Source organism: Hemitrygon akajei, chromosome 5 (assembly GCF_048418815.1).
Source record: "Hemitrygon akajei chromosome 5, sHemAka1.3, whole genome shotgun sequence".
In the NCBI taxonomy this organism is placed as follows: domain Eukaryota; kingdom Metazoa; phylum Chordata; class Chondrichthyes; order Myliobatiformes; family Dasyatidae; genus Hemitrygon; species Hemitrygon akajei.
Genome location: NC_133128.1, coordinates 42022616 through 42039725, shown reverse-complemented (window position 1 = coordinate 42039725; position 17110 = coordinate 42022616). Strand labels below are relative to the sequence as shown.

At 39.1% G+C, this 17110-nt stretch overlaps 1 protein-coding gene across 1 annotated transcript in view; it reads right to left on the bottom strand.

Annotated features, from left to right (window-relative positions):
• Positions 1-16751, bottom strand: part of lrrc58b (leucine rich repeat containing 58b) — a 55462-nt gene extending 38711 nt beyond the window's left edge. The window contains exon 1 of the mRNA XM_073045340.1: positions 16057-16751. Coding sequence (XP_072901441.1) covers positions 16057-16532 — 476 coding nt within the window. The 5' untranslated portion in view covers positions 16533-16751. The remainder of the gene's footprint in view (positions 1-16056) is intronic.
• Between the last annotated feature and the right edge of the window lie 359 nt (positions 16752-17110).

The window sequence follows — 17110 nt, the reverse complement described above, 5'->3', positions numbered from 1 at the left end:
GTCCATTATTAAGGACCTCCAGCACCCAGGACATGCCCTTTTCTCACTGTTACCATCAGGTAGGAGGTACAAAAACCTGAAGGCACACACTCATGGAGATTAATGCTCTTTAGTTTAGCGGGATAATCAAGTAATCTGGAATAAAAGTTGTCAAACAATTAGAATCAGGTTTATTATCACTGATGCATGTCATGAAATTTGTTGTTTTGAGGCAGCAGTACAGTACATTAAAATTACCACAAGCTACAATACTACAAAAAATAAATAGCTAGTGCAAAAAGAGAGAAAAATAGTGATGTAGAGTTCATGGGTTCATGAACTGTTCAGAAATCTGACAGTCGAAGGAAAGAAACTGTTCCTAAAAAATGGAACGTGTGTCTTCAGGCTCCTGTACCACCTTCCTGATGATAGCAATGAAAATAGGGCATGCTCTGAGTATTAGGGGTTCTTAATGACGGATGCAAATTTTTGACGCATCATCTTTTGAAGATTTCTTTGATAGTGGGGAGACTAGTTCCCATGTTGGAGCAGGTTAAGTTTACAACCCTGCACATAGTTTTATGATTCTGTGCACTGGCATTCCATACCAGACAGCAATGCAACCAGCTAGAATGCTCTCCACAGTACTTCTGCAGACATTTGCTAGTCTTTAGTGACATATCAAATCTCCTTAGACTCCTAATGAAATATAGCCTTCATCGTAATTGCATCAACACATTGGGTTCAGGATACATCTTCAGAGATGTTGATACCCAGGAACTTGAAACTGTTCACCCTTTCCACTGCTGGCCATTTCATGAGGACTGTCATGTGTTCTCCAGATGTCCCCTTCCTGAAGTCCACAATCAATTCCTTGGTCTCAATGACATTGCGTAGGACTGAGTATGTTAATACTCTACCAGTCAATCGATCTCACTCCAATCTATTTACGATTTGCACTGACTGGTTTCCTGATGAGGAAGTCAAAGATCTAGTTACAGAGAGGCTCAGATTATGAAGCTTGTTGATTAGTATTGAGGCGATATTACTCAATAAACAGCAGCCTGACACAGGTCTTGCTGTTGTCCAGGTGGTCCAAGGCTAATTGAAAAGCCTGTGAGATTTCATCCACTACAACTACAGTGGCGGTAGGCAAATTTGCAAATTGAACAGCAGTTGGCAGCAGTTATTAATAACCATACAGGACAGAAGGACAATCACCTGCTCCTGTGAAATTAAGAGGGGCCATTATCAAATGGGATGGTGGGGGCATGGGTGGGGGGGGTGAAGGGAGAGAAAAGAGATGAATTATCAATTTAGCAAAAGAATGACACCAATGGCAGTTGGAGAAAAGCAAAGACCGTGGCCAATTTTTGTTAAAGAAAAGCATACAGGTAAATGATAAGAAAGGGAAAGAGAAAGGGGGCTCCAGGGAGGAAAATTATGTTCTTTTCTGGGCCATAAATCAGAAATGACCAAAGATCTGCAAAGGTTGAAGAAGGTGATTCATAAAACTTCTGAAGACCCATTAGAAAATGGGAACAAATACTGGTCTTGTGACCAACAGTAGTGAGGGATATTCACTGTCTAGGGCCAAGGGGCCTTTTTGCCAAGCTCCGCTTTTTAAACACAGCTGCTGACACCTCTAAAGAAGAGAGAATTGCTTATGAGCAAGTTAAACTTCCAACCAATATTCTTTGTTCTTCTTGCTATAAATTGGAGCCAGTCACCAGTAATTAATGCAAATGGCCAGCAATAATCAGTTTGACATTAAAAAGACAGCTTTGGAAACAAACGTCATTGATTGCTGACCATAGTATCTGGGCTGACTGCTCAAGAGATGCAGTGTAAAACAATGATTATGTTAATTGGCCTGCATCGAACTAGACAGGACTGGCTAAGTTATTTAGTTCAAGACAGCTTCCAGACCAGATTGATACCATCACTTAGCACATCAAATATCTGATCTATCAACAGGTGGAAGATCTGTTTACTCAGTCAGCCTTCATCAGCATTAATTGTGGATATCTGGGATATCTGTCCCCAGTAACTTTTACACCATCTGCATGACAACGTATCTTAAAAAATATCACATGCGTGTGGAGTTGTCCAAGTACCAAAAATAAAATCAATATACCGTAGATTCCGGACTACAGAGCGCACCTGATTTTAAGCCGCTGGCTCTAATTTTAGAAATAAAATCATTTTTTTAATTGTAAAGGCCGCACCGGATTTTAGGCCGCACCGGATTTTCGGCCGCAGGTGTCCCACGTTGTAATATGAGATATTTACACAGAAAGATATTACACGTGAGGATTTTTTAAACTTTTAATTAAATCCATATGGTAACAAAAACAAATACATATTGCAAATGCTTTTTTTCGAACCGTGCCCGTACGCGGCTACTTTTAAATATACGTTGCGTATACTTCTTTACTGAACAACATTCCAATATCTCCTAACGACTGGTAAAAAATATATATACTTCAGCCTACCAGGAAAAGTTATTGATACCTTTAACTTAAAAGCAGAGTTCGCTCGGATCCAAAGCCGCTCGCGTAATGCGCTCCCCCCCTCCTTTCCGTTTCATCGCAAACGGCATTTAAAAGCAGAGTTCGCTCAGATCCAAAGCCGCTCGCGTAATGCGCTCCCCCCCTCCTTTCCGTTTCATCGCAAACGGCATTTAAAAGCAGAGTTCGCTCAGATCCAAAGCCGCTCGCGTAATGCGCTCCCTCCCTCCGTCCCGTTTCATCGCAAACGGCATTTTCCCACAAGACACCGCGAAACCGGGTGTGTCGTCATAGCATCCCGCGATGTAGTACAGAAAACAAATATAGTTTAAACTAAGTAGGGTAGGTAGCACAATGCTTCGAGTGTTTTCCATGTTGATGAGGGTGAGTACAAATGACTGATTTACAATAATTTAATTGTGAAAGTGCGCTTGATTTATCGTACAATTTCATTGGACCTCTGTGAACTACTCATCAATTTTATTGGTCTACTGTTACGAGGCAAAATGTTTACGAGGCGGCATGAAAAAAACCATGCATTAGCCGCTTCGGATTATTGGCCGCAAAGTTCAAAGCTGTTCAAAATGTGGGAAAAAAGTAGCGGCTTAAAATCCGGAATCTACGGTAAATGTAAGAGAGCAGTCAGGCTTGTTAGGAATGGCCATGGGACTTAAAAAAAAAATGACAGAAAGACAGGGTGAACCAGCATGTTCGGTTGTTACAACAGTTGACTCATTTGTCTGCAACTTGATGGTATGTCTTTTTAGCTGATATAAACTGCACCTGTGTTTTGGAAATCTTGTGTTTTACAAATTGTTCGTAATTCAAAAATCTTTAAGGTAGAAATGCTGAGTTTTAAAAATTTTAAGAATTTTTATCTAAATGTATCACTAAAAATAAACGATCTGTGTTCAAACTGCTTTGTTAGCTGGAAATTACTCCTCCTTGGTGGTGTTGTGGTTTCTTGTGCCCCACAAACGACCAGGAGACGCAGAAGATTCTTCAAGAAGTGTTAAACTTTAATTTGCAATTCAAAGCTGAGACAGTCATTGCACGTGCATCAAGAAATACAAGATGAAAAAGAAAATAATTTTGTGGTTATCTGCCTTTTATTTTGAACATAAATTCCATTAGGGCAAACAGTCGTAAACAGGGTCACCTGTAATGTTTGTCACTAGAGATACATCATACAAATTGAAGCTGGAGGATGACAAATCAAAGTGACTTAATTTGATTAAGGTTTCAATTCATCAAAATACAATGCTGTCAACTGAACTAAAAGACATTTGCTATCTTGATTTACTAAAGCAGGTCAGGTGACTGAAACAGCTGTTTACTTACAAAGTCCAAAGTTTAACACTAGTTGGAGGCAGAATGGAGTGGAATTGTTAAGATATCTGTTGTATTGTTTGCTAGAGTTTAAAAAAAACTTAATTAATGGGAATGATTGGATTATTGCTAAGCTTTTGTTATGTCTGTCCCAAAATTTCTATGTGACTTGGTATCAAATATTAATTAAAACAGAAAGTGCTGGAAACAACAAGATCAGACAGTGTCTGTGAAAACATAAAGTTAATGTTTTAGATCCAAGACCCATTGCAGATCTTGAAAAAGAAAGAAAACAATATTAAATATTGTTTGATTAGCCTCCTATGAAGTGATTTGGAGTACCCATGTGCTATACAAATTCAGGTTGTGCTTGTTCAAATCAATGGAAAATAAGACCATAAGAAGTGCGCGCACAACTGGGCCATTTGGCCCTTCAAGCCCACTCTGTCATTCTATCATCCCTCTCAATCCCATTCTTCTGCCATCTCCCCATAATCTTTGATGCCCTTACAAATTAAGAACCTATCAACATCTTCTTTAAATATACCCAATGATTTGGCCTCCACAACAGTCTGTGGCAATGAACTCCACAGACTCACCATCCTCTGGCTAAAGAAATTTCTCCTCATCTCTGTTCTACAGGGACATCCTTGTATTCCAAGGCTGTATCCTCTGGTCCTAGAGTTTGCCACTACGGAAAACATCCCCTCTAAATACACTATCTAGGCCTTTCAATATTTGATACTTTTCAATGAGATCCTCCTTCATTCTTCTAAATTCCAGTGAGTACAGGCCTAGAGCCATCAAATGCTTCTCATAAATTCATTCTCATGAACCTCCTCTGGACCCTCTCCAATGACAGCACATCTGGCCCAAAAATCAGCCAACAAATTCAAAACCCACAAAAAAATCTGCTAATGGAAAAAGTGGACAGGAGTAGGGGGAGCATTTTGTAATTGAAAATAGAAAGAAATTGAAATTACAGTGTTGCAAATAAATTTGTACTAATTTATAACACATTACAAACTTCAAATAATTTATACTTGGTACAGTGTTGAAGAATGCACAGATTTCATTGGCTCCTGGCCACTTAGTGTAGTGAAAGAATAGAACAAAGTTTGAAGCCCCTTATAAGGAACAGAATTCGGAGCAACTGTCAGGAGTCACAATAATATCAATTACTAAAAAAAAACTAGATTGTTAAAATTAACCGTAGTACACAGACATGGAGCAGATAAAGGATTCAGGACAAAGATCATGGAATTATTGCCATGAACAAGAAAATATCAACATTATAAACAATAAGTTCACATTTCTGCTGCTGAAGCTTTTAATAACAAAAAGCAAATGCTACGTAAATTCTGCAAGGACAATCTCAATGTAACAATAAACTAAGCACTCAGATGACTTGTGTCTACGTTAATCTTTCATTCACCAGGATGCGGTCATCATCAGCAAGGCTGAAATTTACTGCTGATTCCAAATTGCCCAAGTATCAGAGAGGGATTTACTTTAATTGCTGCAGTCTTTCTGGTAATATCACACTTCTGATGTTGTGCAGTAGACATTTCCAGGATTCAGACCTAGCAATGATGGAACAGCAATATAATATGGAAGTGGTCATACATTTGGAAGGCAATCTGTGTGCTGCCTTAGCTGAGTAACGGCACATGTTATCAAAACTTTAAGCTATGTTCATTGGAGCAAATGAAGGACATTCCACACACTCCTGATTTATGCCTTGTAGACAGTGAAAAGGTATTGTTTGCAAGCAATTCAAGCACTGCAGGACACCCAGCACCTGACTAATACTATTTTTCCTCTTCCTCCTATTTCTTCCATGGTCTCCTGTCCTCTCCTATCAGATTCCCCCATCTCCAGCCCTTTATCACTTTCACCAAACAGCTTCCCAGTTCTATATTTCGCCTCCTCCCCACCTTGTACTTCTTTCGCCCCTCCCCCAACCTTCTTAATCTGACTTCTCATCTTTCTTTCCAGTCCTGAACAGTCAAGGTCCAGAACCCAAGCACCTAGCTCATCAAGCTTGCCCCGCCATTTAATAAGATCATGGCTGATCTGACCATGGAATCATCTTCCCCTACCTGACTTCCCCCCACCCCCATAACGCTTAATTCCCCTTCTATGCAAAAAACTATCCAAGCATGTATTAAATACATTTACTGAGGATTATGGGGGAAATATATCCATTACTTGATTGGGTAGAGAATTCCATAAATTCACTGCTCTCTGGGGAAAGCAGTTCCTCCTCATCTCCATCCTAAACCTACTCTCCCGAATCTTGAGGCTGTGGTCCCCTAGTTCTAGTCACACTTGTCAGTGCAAACAACTTTCCTGTCATTCAGATCTCCTGTCATTCTTCTGAATTCCAGCACGTACAGTCCCAGGCGACTCAATCTCACCTCAAACTCTAATCCCCTCGTCTCTGGAATCAACCTGGTGAACCTCCTCTGCATGGTAATGACAAACGTTTACTCTTTTCCATTGATGTTGTCTGGCCTGCTCAGTTCCTCCTGCACTTTGTGTGTGCTGCTTTGGATTTCCAACATCTACAGATTTTCTCGTCTTTATAATTTCTGGCTGGTCCACTAGCTTTTGTAAATTATACGTCACCCAATCCCAGTATGATGATGGGATTAATATATGCATGTTAATATATGTAGACAATTTGAAGGAAGGCTTTTTTTTAAAAATACAAGACACATCTAGAAATTTGGCTGCATGATATTTGCTCAGCACTCTGCAACTGAAAAGCAGTTTCCTCCAGAGTGAAATATAACAATGATCATTTCCAAGTTGTTTTCTGTTATTCTGATAACCGTGCACTTACTGGTGGGTGTCCGCTACTGCCAGAGAATTTGTTCAGATTGTCCCAAAAATGACCTTTGTTGGACATTTAAAGATTCCCCCTTCTCCAGCCCTGTATCTCTTTCACCAATCTACTTCCCAGCTTTTTACTTCATCTCTCTCCCTCCTGGATTCACCTATCACCTTTTGTTTCTCTCTCTCTCTCTCTCATCCTCCCCTTTAAAATCTATTAATCTATTCACCTATACTTCTCCAGTTCTGCCAAAGAGTTTCAGCCCGAAATGTTGACAGTACTTTTTTTATCCCCCATAGGTGCTGCTTGGCCTGCTGAGTTCCTCCAGCATCTTATATGTTGCTACCCAAGAACTTAAAGCTGCTCACCACATAAACTGTGAGGACTGGTGTGTGTTCTCCTGATTCTGCCATCCTGAAGTCAACAATCAATTCCTTGATCTTAATGACAATGAGTGCAAGGTTGTTGTTTCAACACCACTCAATTAGCCAATCTACCTCAATGAAGTACTCCACCTCATCACCACCTGATATGATAAATTGTGAACAATAACTTGTGAAATCGACAAATTTATAGATGGCACTTGAGCTGTGCTTCGTCATGAGTGTAGAGAGAGTAGAGCAGCGGGCCAAGCACACATCCTCGAAGTGTGCCAGTGTTGACTGCCAGCAAGGAGATGTTATTTCCCATCTGCACTGACCGTGGTCTCCTGATGAGGAAATCAAGGACCCAGTTGCTAGAGGAGGCACAGAGGCCTTGGTTTTGAAGCTTGTTGATTATTCCACTGATCTAAGACTGTAACATTTGCTGAAAATTTCTCGCAGCAGGTTTATGAAGTATCACGGCAGGTACTTTCCACACAAGCTAAATCATAAATTTTTGTTTCAGATATCGCAACATACACCAGAAACAAAACTAATGTTTGTGAATTCATCTATTAACAGAATAAATTTAGTCTCTATTTGAACTAGTGCCAATGAAAGAATATAAGCACAGCAGGATTTTGTATTCATCTCAATCTACTTTAAACTTTGGTTACATTTGATGGTAGCTACCTACGTTCACAAATATAAGTTTTAACATTTATTAACACCCAATCCAATAAAATATCTAACTGAACAAATTCTAAGAACTTTTAAGAGGCGAAAGTTAAGCACAGCTATTTCCCTCTTCCCAGTTCCAGATGGTTTCCGATAGTGAAATCAGTACTATTTAAATACAGTGGATTCCAGTTATTTGGGCTATTGATTAATCAGGGCAGTCATGTATTTGTGACAACTCTTAAAGAACAAAAACCAAATCAAGAAAATAGACAAGATTCCCTTAATTTATTTGGGAGAATATGGTGCTTAATTGGGGTGGGAGACTTTTCTTGAACAATTTCTAACTAGCGTCAGTCACATGCATTTGCATGGCCATTAGACATTACACCATGCTTAGTATGCATGTGAAATAAGCAGTAAGAAAATTTGGAACTGTTTTAATCACTGCGGTTTCAAGCATTCAGGTGTGGAGATGCCAGAAGCAGCTAGGGTGAAAATTAATCAATTTCACTACTTCAATAAGTTGGGAGTTATGAAGGTATTAACTATCAACTTGAATGTTACAATGAAAATTGATGTTACAATGTAAAAGGTTTGGAGGATGCAGTCATCTAAAGCATTGTAGGAAGGCTAGATGTATATTTTGTTCATTTACAGTCAAAAGAATAAAACAGAATACACAATGAATTCATCTGTCAATAACTATTAGGAATTAATACTGTTTTATAGTGCTGTAGAGGTATTGGTAGTGTTCTAATTTGTTCAGTATTTCATATAAATACATAAATTTCATATAAATAATTAAATAGTAATTTGTCTTTTTTATATCTTGTAACCATTCCCATGAAACTTCAGCTAACTGGGACAGCTGCTTTTCTGGGCAAAAATGTAGTGGTCCCAATCATGCAGAATCCACTGTAACTCAAACTGCAGAAGTCAAAGTTGAGAAAGATAAGGTTTGCTATTCACTCTCAAGGGAAGAGAAATCTTTACTTTGACCATCTATATACAGGAACCTATCATTGGAGTTTCCTAAACATCATACTAGAAAATACACACTCATGATAGTCCTAAACTTGTGTGACAATGATCTTGTGGTACATTTTGTGCATACTTAAGCAACTCACTAAATCCTGAAGTAACACAGCAAGTCATGCCAGCATCATTGGAGGGGAATAAAGTTCGACTCTTTATTCCCCTCCATAGCTACCTGACTTGCCGAGTTATCCAGCATTTTGTGTGCATTGTTCAAGATTTCAATCGTCTGCAGAATCTCTTGTGTGTATGACCCTGCTTATTTAGGTCTAGAATCCACTGTATTTGCTGCTTGGTAGAGTGTAGAGACTCTCCCAAAATGTGCAAAGCAATATTGGAATTCAACCAATAAAACCATGCGACTTACCGGAGGAGAGTACAGATAGGTTTCCTGTTGCTTGTTCAGCCAAGATCACCAAACAAGTTAGGACATTTCCTTGCTGGTTATCTGGACTTGAGAATCCAGCTCCAGTAATGGGTCTACTTGGATCATGCTGGCTGTTCAATCAGGAGCAGCGTCCTCAAGTACTGCAAACCTATATGAGTACTGAGTACTGAGCCTGTCGTAGAGAGTTGACATGGTTCTGAACTGCTATAACCAGGCATGTCATCTTGCAGCCATCTTGACCCTAAGGATGCCTGTTTGACAAAGAAACACAAACAATTCTAATTCTATGGCTGACATAGGATTTTATTTTGAATGGCTCTCACACATTTCGTGCCTTATTATGGGAAAATTTACTACATCTTTCTTTCTACTCATGGAATGTTAGAATGCTGGCAAGATCAGCACTTACAGCCCACTCAATCTTACATAGGAACATAGAAACCTACAGTACAATACAGGCCCTTCGGCCCACAAAGTTGTGCCAAACACGTCCCTACCTTAGAAATTACTAGGCTTACCTATAGTCCTCTATTTCACTAAGTTCCATGTACCTATCTAAAAGCCTCTTAAAAGACCCTTTGGTATCTGCCTCCACCACTGTAGCTGGCAGCCCATTCCACACACTTACCACTCTCTGAGTAAAAAACATACCCTGACATCTCCTCTATACCTACTCCCCATCACCTTAAACCTGTATCCTCTTGTAGCAACCATGTCAGCACTGGGGAAAAAGCCTCTGACTATCCACACGATCAATGCCTCTCATCAGCTTGTACACCTCTATCAGGTCACCTCTCATTCTCCGTCGCTCCAAGGAGAAAAGGCCGAGTTCACTCAATCAATTCTCATAAGGCATGCTCCCCAAACCAGGCAACATCCTTGTAAATCTCTTCTGCACCCTTTCTATGGCTTCCACATCCTTCCGGTAGTGAGGCGACCAGAACTGAGCACAGTACTCCAAGTGGGGTCTGACCAGGGTCCTATATAGAAGTTGGGTTAAGGTGCAAAGTAACCAGGATGTATTGGTGGGAAAGGTTGTTTAACTCTGGATGGTATAAGTTCTTTATATGTTATTGGATGCTCTCATCCAGGCAAGATAATGGAAAGAATCTGAGAAGTGTGTAGCAGGTTATGCAATGCAGAACACCCAAACTCCAAAAACTCCTATAGTTCCTGCATTTGCTTACTATGTTTACTTTCTAGCTGATTGCTGTCAGAACGGTGATGCTGGATGGCTCATAGATGGCAATATTATTGAACCTCAAGGAGTAGTGGCTCAACTTCCTTTAGCTGAAGTTATTCACAACTTAATAACGTGCAACATGAATGTTTCTTGACAGTACCTAGTCCAAATCTGAACACTGTCAAGCTCTTGATGTACGCCGGCTGCTTCATAGTCTGAGGAATTGCAAATGGAAACAGACACTGAAGTTACCAGCAAACTTCTGAGCTGAGAATTGTTGAAACAACTGCCCAGAGCAACTCACACAAAATGCAGGAGGAACTCAGCAAGTCAGGCAGCATCTATGGAGGTAAATAAACAGTTGACTGTTTTGGGCTGAGATTCCAGGTTTTCAGCATGTCAGAATCTCTTGTGTGTCTGCCCTGAGCAACTGCCACAGCAACACCCTGAAGCTGGGATGGTCACCTCCAATGACCACAACTATTTCCCTTTCTGTTAGATATGAATCCAATCACTAAGGATTTGTCACTGATTTACATGGATATCAATTTACCAAGACTCCCTGATGCAACACCTGCTTAATTGCTTTCTCAGAGTCAGCTCCTCTCATTACACCTCTGGGTTCATGTCTTTTTATCCATGGTTGACCCAAGGCCATTACGAAAATGAGACTACCGCATCCTATTACTGCAATTTTCGGTTTACCAATGGTGGATAATAGTCGTTTATCCTCCTCATCTCGACGAATGATTGCATTTGTTACATTAATGGCTAGAAGATCTATTTTATTGAATTGGAAAGAAATTAACCCTCCAACTATATTTCAATGGTTTTCTCAAACTATCTCGTTTGAGCTTAGAAAAAATTAGAAGTGTTGTTTTTGATCCTTCAGTTAAATTTGAAGAAACTTGGAGACCATTTACTCAACATTTTCATATGAGTTAAATTGTCTTTTCGTAAACCTCACTTTTATTATCCTTAATTATTTGGATGGAAGTTCGGAGTTATTGGCACTACTGTATATATCTGACATTACGCAATGGCCCATATTGGTTAGTGGATTTTTTTCTTCTTTTTTTGGGTTTTTAAAAAAAATTTCTTTTGTTCATAAATACTATGAGTTTGGGAGGTTATATATATTGATTATTATATATTTGAATGTCTACTTAAACTATTAACTATGTACTCTCAAACTCTCTGTATTCATGTTTCATTTATGTTTGTTTAAAATCAATAAAAATATTTAAAAAGAAATGAGACTAGAGGGATCCCTACAGAACCCAAACTAAATGCAAATCAGAACTTTAGAAGACTTCTTCCATCACTTTATTTACAGTTGATGGAAGAATTAGCCAGATACATTTTAACTTACCATTTTTAATGAAAAGAATTAAACTGTACTTGTACTGCACCAAAGCAATCTGACTGGAGATGATGCTGTGCCTCCAGTCTTCGTTGGAGCTTAAATGGTTTTGGTGTCCATAGTCTCTATATTAGATTAATTCAATCATTGCTAAATATTACATGCATTAATTAATTATCTGAATGCTGGCTCTCTGATGGTAGGAAGACCATAAGACATAGGAGCAGAATGAGGCTATTCAGCCCTTCAATTCTGCACCACCATTCTATCATGGCTGATTCCAGATCCCACTCAACCCCATACACCTGTCATCAGGAACTGGCAGGAATTGGATCTTTACCTAAATAATTCACAGATTAGGGATGTCTTCAAAACATCCTGAACTGCTCCTGCTCAGAATGGTGTTGGAATCTCTCATTATCAATAGGCCAGTTATGAATGGCAATTTCCTTCCTTGAGGGACATTAGTAAACCAGATTCGTTTTTGAAAACAATCAACTAATTTGTCTTTTACTAATACAGTGTATTCCAGTTAATTGGGACCAGCACATTTTGGCCCGAATAAGCAGCTGCCCCAAATAGCCGAACTTACAAAGAAATAGTTAAAAAGGTATTTTAAAAAAAGACAAACTAACATTTAACTGAGTTACAAATTATCTATATAAATGAAATACAGAACAAGGTAGAACATTACCAATACTACTACAGTATTATAAAACTTCATTAGTTCCTAGCTGTTATTGACTGAAGAATTCAACAAGTGTACTCTGCCGTGTTGTTTTGACTAACTGTAAATTAATAAAATCAGTGTAAGTCAGGGTAATATTTTTCCCCAGCTATTCAAGTATTTTCATGTCATCTTGGCAATGATCTGAATTTATTTTTAGAGTCAAACGTAATGACCAAAATCACTGCTTTTTGGAACAGTGTCTGTTGGTACAAATGGATAAAATAACACAAGCATACACAACTAATGCTATTTAAAAACTGTTTACTCTAGCACAGAGTAGTGTCTAATGGCCATACAAGTACTTGTGACAGACAGCAGCTAGAAACTGTTCGGCAAATGTCTCCTGTCCGAATTAACTGACAGTGTCCTAAATAAATGATTTGTTGGATTTTCTGCTCAAGTGCATTGGTGACATTCAAAGTAAATTTATTATCAAAGTACATACATGTCACTTGAGGTTCATTTTCTTGCAGGCATACTCAATAAATCCATAAGAGTATCAATGAAAGACTGCACCAACTTTGGCATTCAACCAGTATGCAAAAAAAAAACAAACCGTAAATACAAAAAAAGAGAAAATAACAATAATAAATAAATAAACCATAAATATCGAGAACATGAGATGAGGGTCCTTGAAAGTGAGTCCATAGGTTGTGGGAACAGTTCAATGATGGGGCAAGTGAGGTTGAATCAAGTTATCCCCTTTGGTTCAAGAGCTCGATGGTTGAGTAAGACGTTTCTGTTGTGGCACCACTCAGCCAGATTTTCAATCTCCCTCTAATATGCTGATATACGCCAATCAGCGACTAATCCACTAATGGCATTTTTTTGGGAACAAAAGCAAATAAAGTTTGAGATTTTGTCACAACAGGAAAATATTAGTACAAATGACAATAAGCTTAATCAAAGGGGCTAGTTCTAAACAGCATGCTAAAATAGTAAAGAATGTAACGAAAACAAAGGTATCGGAAAATAAACTCCAAATTGGGCGCTTCTGTGAACTCAATCTTGGTTACTGAAGGTAAAATGTTTAAAACCAGGAACACAAGAGGTAGAGCTGGAATTCACAAATAATTTGGTGGATTGTATGATGAAGAGGAGAAGCGAGAAAGACAGAATGGGAGAGTTGATGAAAAGATTTAGCATTGTTCAACAAAGTAAGTAAACACTTTGGTGAGTTGAGGTGGAGGGAGAGGATATCAGATCTTGGGCAAATAAGAATATGGAAGCCCCTTGGGTTGAGGATCCCAACCACCCATCCCACAATCTCTTTGACCCATTACCATCAGGAAGGAGGTACAGGAGCATCAGGATAAGGACATCAGACTGGGTAACAGATTCTTCCCTCAACCTGCAAGACTAATGAATACCCTGCCACCACTGAGGTCTTACCACTCGCACAGCGAGCTACTTACTGTACTATGTACCTGTGTTGCGCACCACATACACTTTGATTTATATTTTATTAACTTATTTGTCGGAATATTTTGTTTTAACTGCTGTTTGTGATTTATTTTGAAGGTGCACCGTGATCCGGAGGAACTTTGTTTAATTTGGTTGTATATATGTACAGTCACATGATAATCAACTTGAACTTGAATTTTGGATCACAGGCAAGATCATATGGACTTGTGGTCATGTGCTATTTGGGCATTAAGGCATGAGGTTTTGGGCTTCTTAATACTTATGTGAGGAAATTTCTGCACTGGGCGTCAGATGTGCACACATAGTTGTCACTATTAATGTAGAACTTTTCTAATTAAGAGCTGAAGGAGAGATGAACTGAGTGCAATCAGCATATACTTGGAGACAGACAGGTTTTTGTGGTGCTTCTGGCCATGGGGCAGCTTATAAATACAAAGTAGCAAAGAACAAAGATAACAATTGGAAATGCAATCATGTCTGATCATTTCTGACAGCAGGGCAAAATGTTCCAAAGGTTGTGATCAAAGCAGAGCTTATTTAAGGTAAATATAATTTTCAAAAACTAGATTACATCAGTGAAACAAGTAAATATTTACGTAATTAAATTAAATCATCAGTTTCCTTTATGACAGGAACAGGTATAATGTCATAAGAAACTAATGCAATTAGTCATACCGCATGGAAACAGGCCCTTTAGTCCAATTAATTTAAGAATCAGAATCAGGTTTATTATCACTGGCACCTGTTGTGTAATTTGTTAACTTAGTATCAGCAGTTCAATGCAATACATAATATAGAAAAAAGTAAACCAATTACAGTATATATATATATATATAGAATAATCAAAATGCAAAATCAGAATATATGTGTAAAAAGTGAGGTAGTGTTCATGGGTTCAATGTCTGTTTAGGAATCAGGTGGCAGAGGGGAAGCTCACTAAGATTCCTTCTTAAGCTAGTCCATTTGCCTGTAATTGGCCCACATCTCTCTAAACCTTTTCCATCTATGAACTTGTCTAAAGATCTTCTAAAAGTTGTAACTATACCTGCATCTGCTACTTCAATTGGCAGCTCATCCCTATACCCACTTTAAATCTTTCCCTGGTCACTTCAATTTTCCATTGTCTAGTGTTAAGACTCCCCATGTCCTGAAAAAATAGTGGTGATCATCGACCTTATCTCTGCCCCTTAAGATTTTATAAACCCCCTCATCTTCCTTTTTCTCCCCCCAGGAAAAAACAGTTCCAGCCTATCTGATCTCTCCCCATAACTCCAGCCCTCCGCTCCAGCAGCTTCCTTGGGAATCTCCCTAGTTTAGTACATTCTTGCTACAGTGCGGCAGCAAGTAATGAACACAATATTCCGGGTGCATCCCACGCTTTGTACTCAATCCCATGACATCCCTTATTTTGGACTCAATGCTCATCCAACGAAGGCACAAACAAAGGCCTTAATGCCCAAATAGCACATGACCACAAATCCATATGATCTTGCCTGTGATCCAGAATTCAAGTTCAAGTTGATTATCATGTGACTGTACATATATACAACCAAATTAAACAAAGTTCCTCCGGAACAGGGTGCACCTTCAAAACAAATCACAAACAACTCAATGCTCATCCACCACCCTGTCTGCAAGTGTGGAAACTTTCAGGGAACTGTGTACCCGTAGTCCTTGGTTTCTCATTAATTGTGTAAGTCTTACCCTAGTTTAACTTCCAAAAATGCATCACTTTACTCTTGTGCCATTCCTGTGCCCAATTCCCAACTGATTTCTGATTTAGATCCTGTTGTAAATTTTGGCATCAGCCACAAATTTATTAACCTCAGCTGCAGCACTGAATCTGTAAAACAACTACCTTTCTGAGGCATTAGAAAAAAATACCAAGGTCAAACACGTTAAATTACCGAACTAGAAATTATTAAAATTGCCACTCATTTAAGTAGAACGTATTACAATCTTCTCTATTTATGACTTATCTCAGACTGTCATTTTAGGGTTGGGTTATTCAAAAATGGACCATCAATACCACATCAAACAACGTATCCTGACACTGTCGACTGTATCCTTTTTAAAATGTGATAAGTGGGCTTCATAACTTCGACGCATATAGCATGACTGTCAATGAACTTCCTAGAAACACGAGTTTTATATAACCAAGTTCTCAGAACGAAAAGCCAGGTTCGCGGTTTCTGGTTACAGTAAACCCAGAGAGAGAAAAGAGCGTTTTACCTGGTTAAATTCTCTATTTCTGGTGGAATGGTTTTCAGTCTGTTGCCTCCGAGTGAAAGAGATTTGAGTCTTTGCAATTCTAAAAGCTGAAAAGGCACTTCTTCAAAGCGATTGCCACTGAAATTGACAACTTCCAAACTCATCTTTCCAAAATCTTTAGGCAGCGAGAACTCGTCCATTCTGTTGTTTTTGGCTATCAAAGTCTTGAGTTTGGTAAGTTTCAAGATCTGATCGCAGATGTGGGCGAGCCCATTGGAACTGATATCTAGGAACAACAGATTTCTTAAATAAGCAATATTTTGGGGGAAAACGGTAAATCTGTTGTGCGCCAACAGTAATTGGTGAGTCTCGTTTTTCTTTTCTTCACTGATGTCTTCCAAAGCCACCGTTTCCAGATTCATCCTGGACAAGTTTAGTACATTGTCCCCTCCCATATTTTCTAAAACATCCATAACGGACCCTGGCAAAGCAAACATTTTCAACTTGGCCTGGAACACCAAATTTAATTTGCGAAGGGTGGCACTTCGGCGATTACCGACCCCACACACACACACACACAGCTACTCCTCCGGTTCGCTCTGCTGGCGCTGACCAAACTAAGAAACCTGACGCCCCGGAATCGTAATTCTGATTAAATCCGCCTCAATTCGGGTGTGTTTGGAACCACGGCTGCGCGGTTACCGGCCACGAAATGAAATAGCAAGCATGGCGATCACGTGACCAGGCGTTACGCAATGACGCACGTATAACGAAGGGGCGTGCGCATTGTAAGTTGCTAAATTCAGTGAAATTGCGGTTAAATTAACATTTCTCAAGTTCGAGTGGTGTGGCTTTTTACAATATAACCTTGGTGGTTTGCATTATCGCTTCATTTTGTCTCCGCGTTTGCAATAACAGCCTTTCAAAAGCATTTTTTTTTCAGAAAACATGCGGCTGTTCCAGGATTTGAAACAAGTTTACCTAAGGCTTTTGAAATAATGAAACATAGAAAGGCGTACAAGGGTCGTAAATTACAAAGCGAAGCCTGTTGGGCATCAAATAAGTAGCTTTGTGA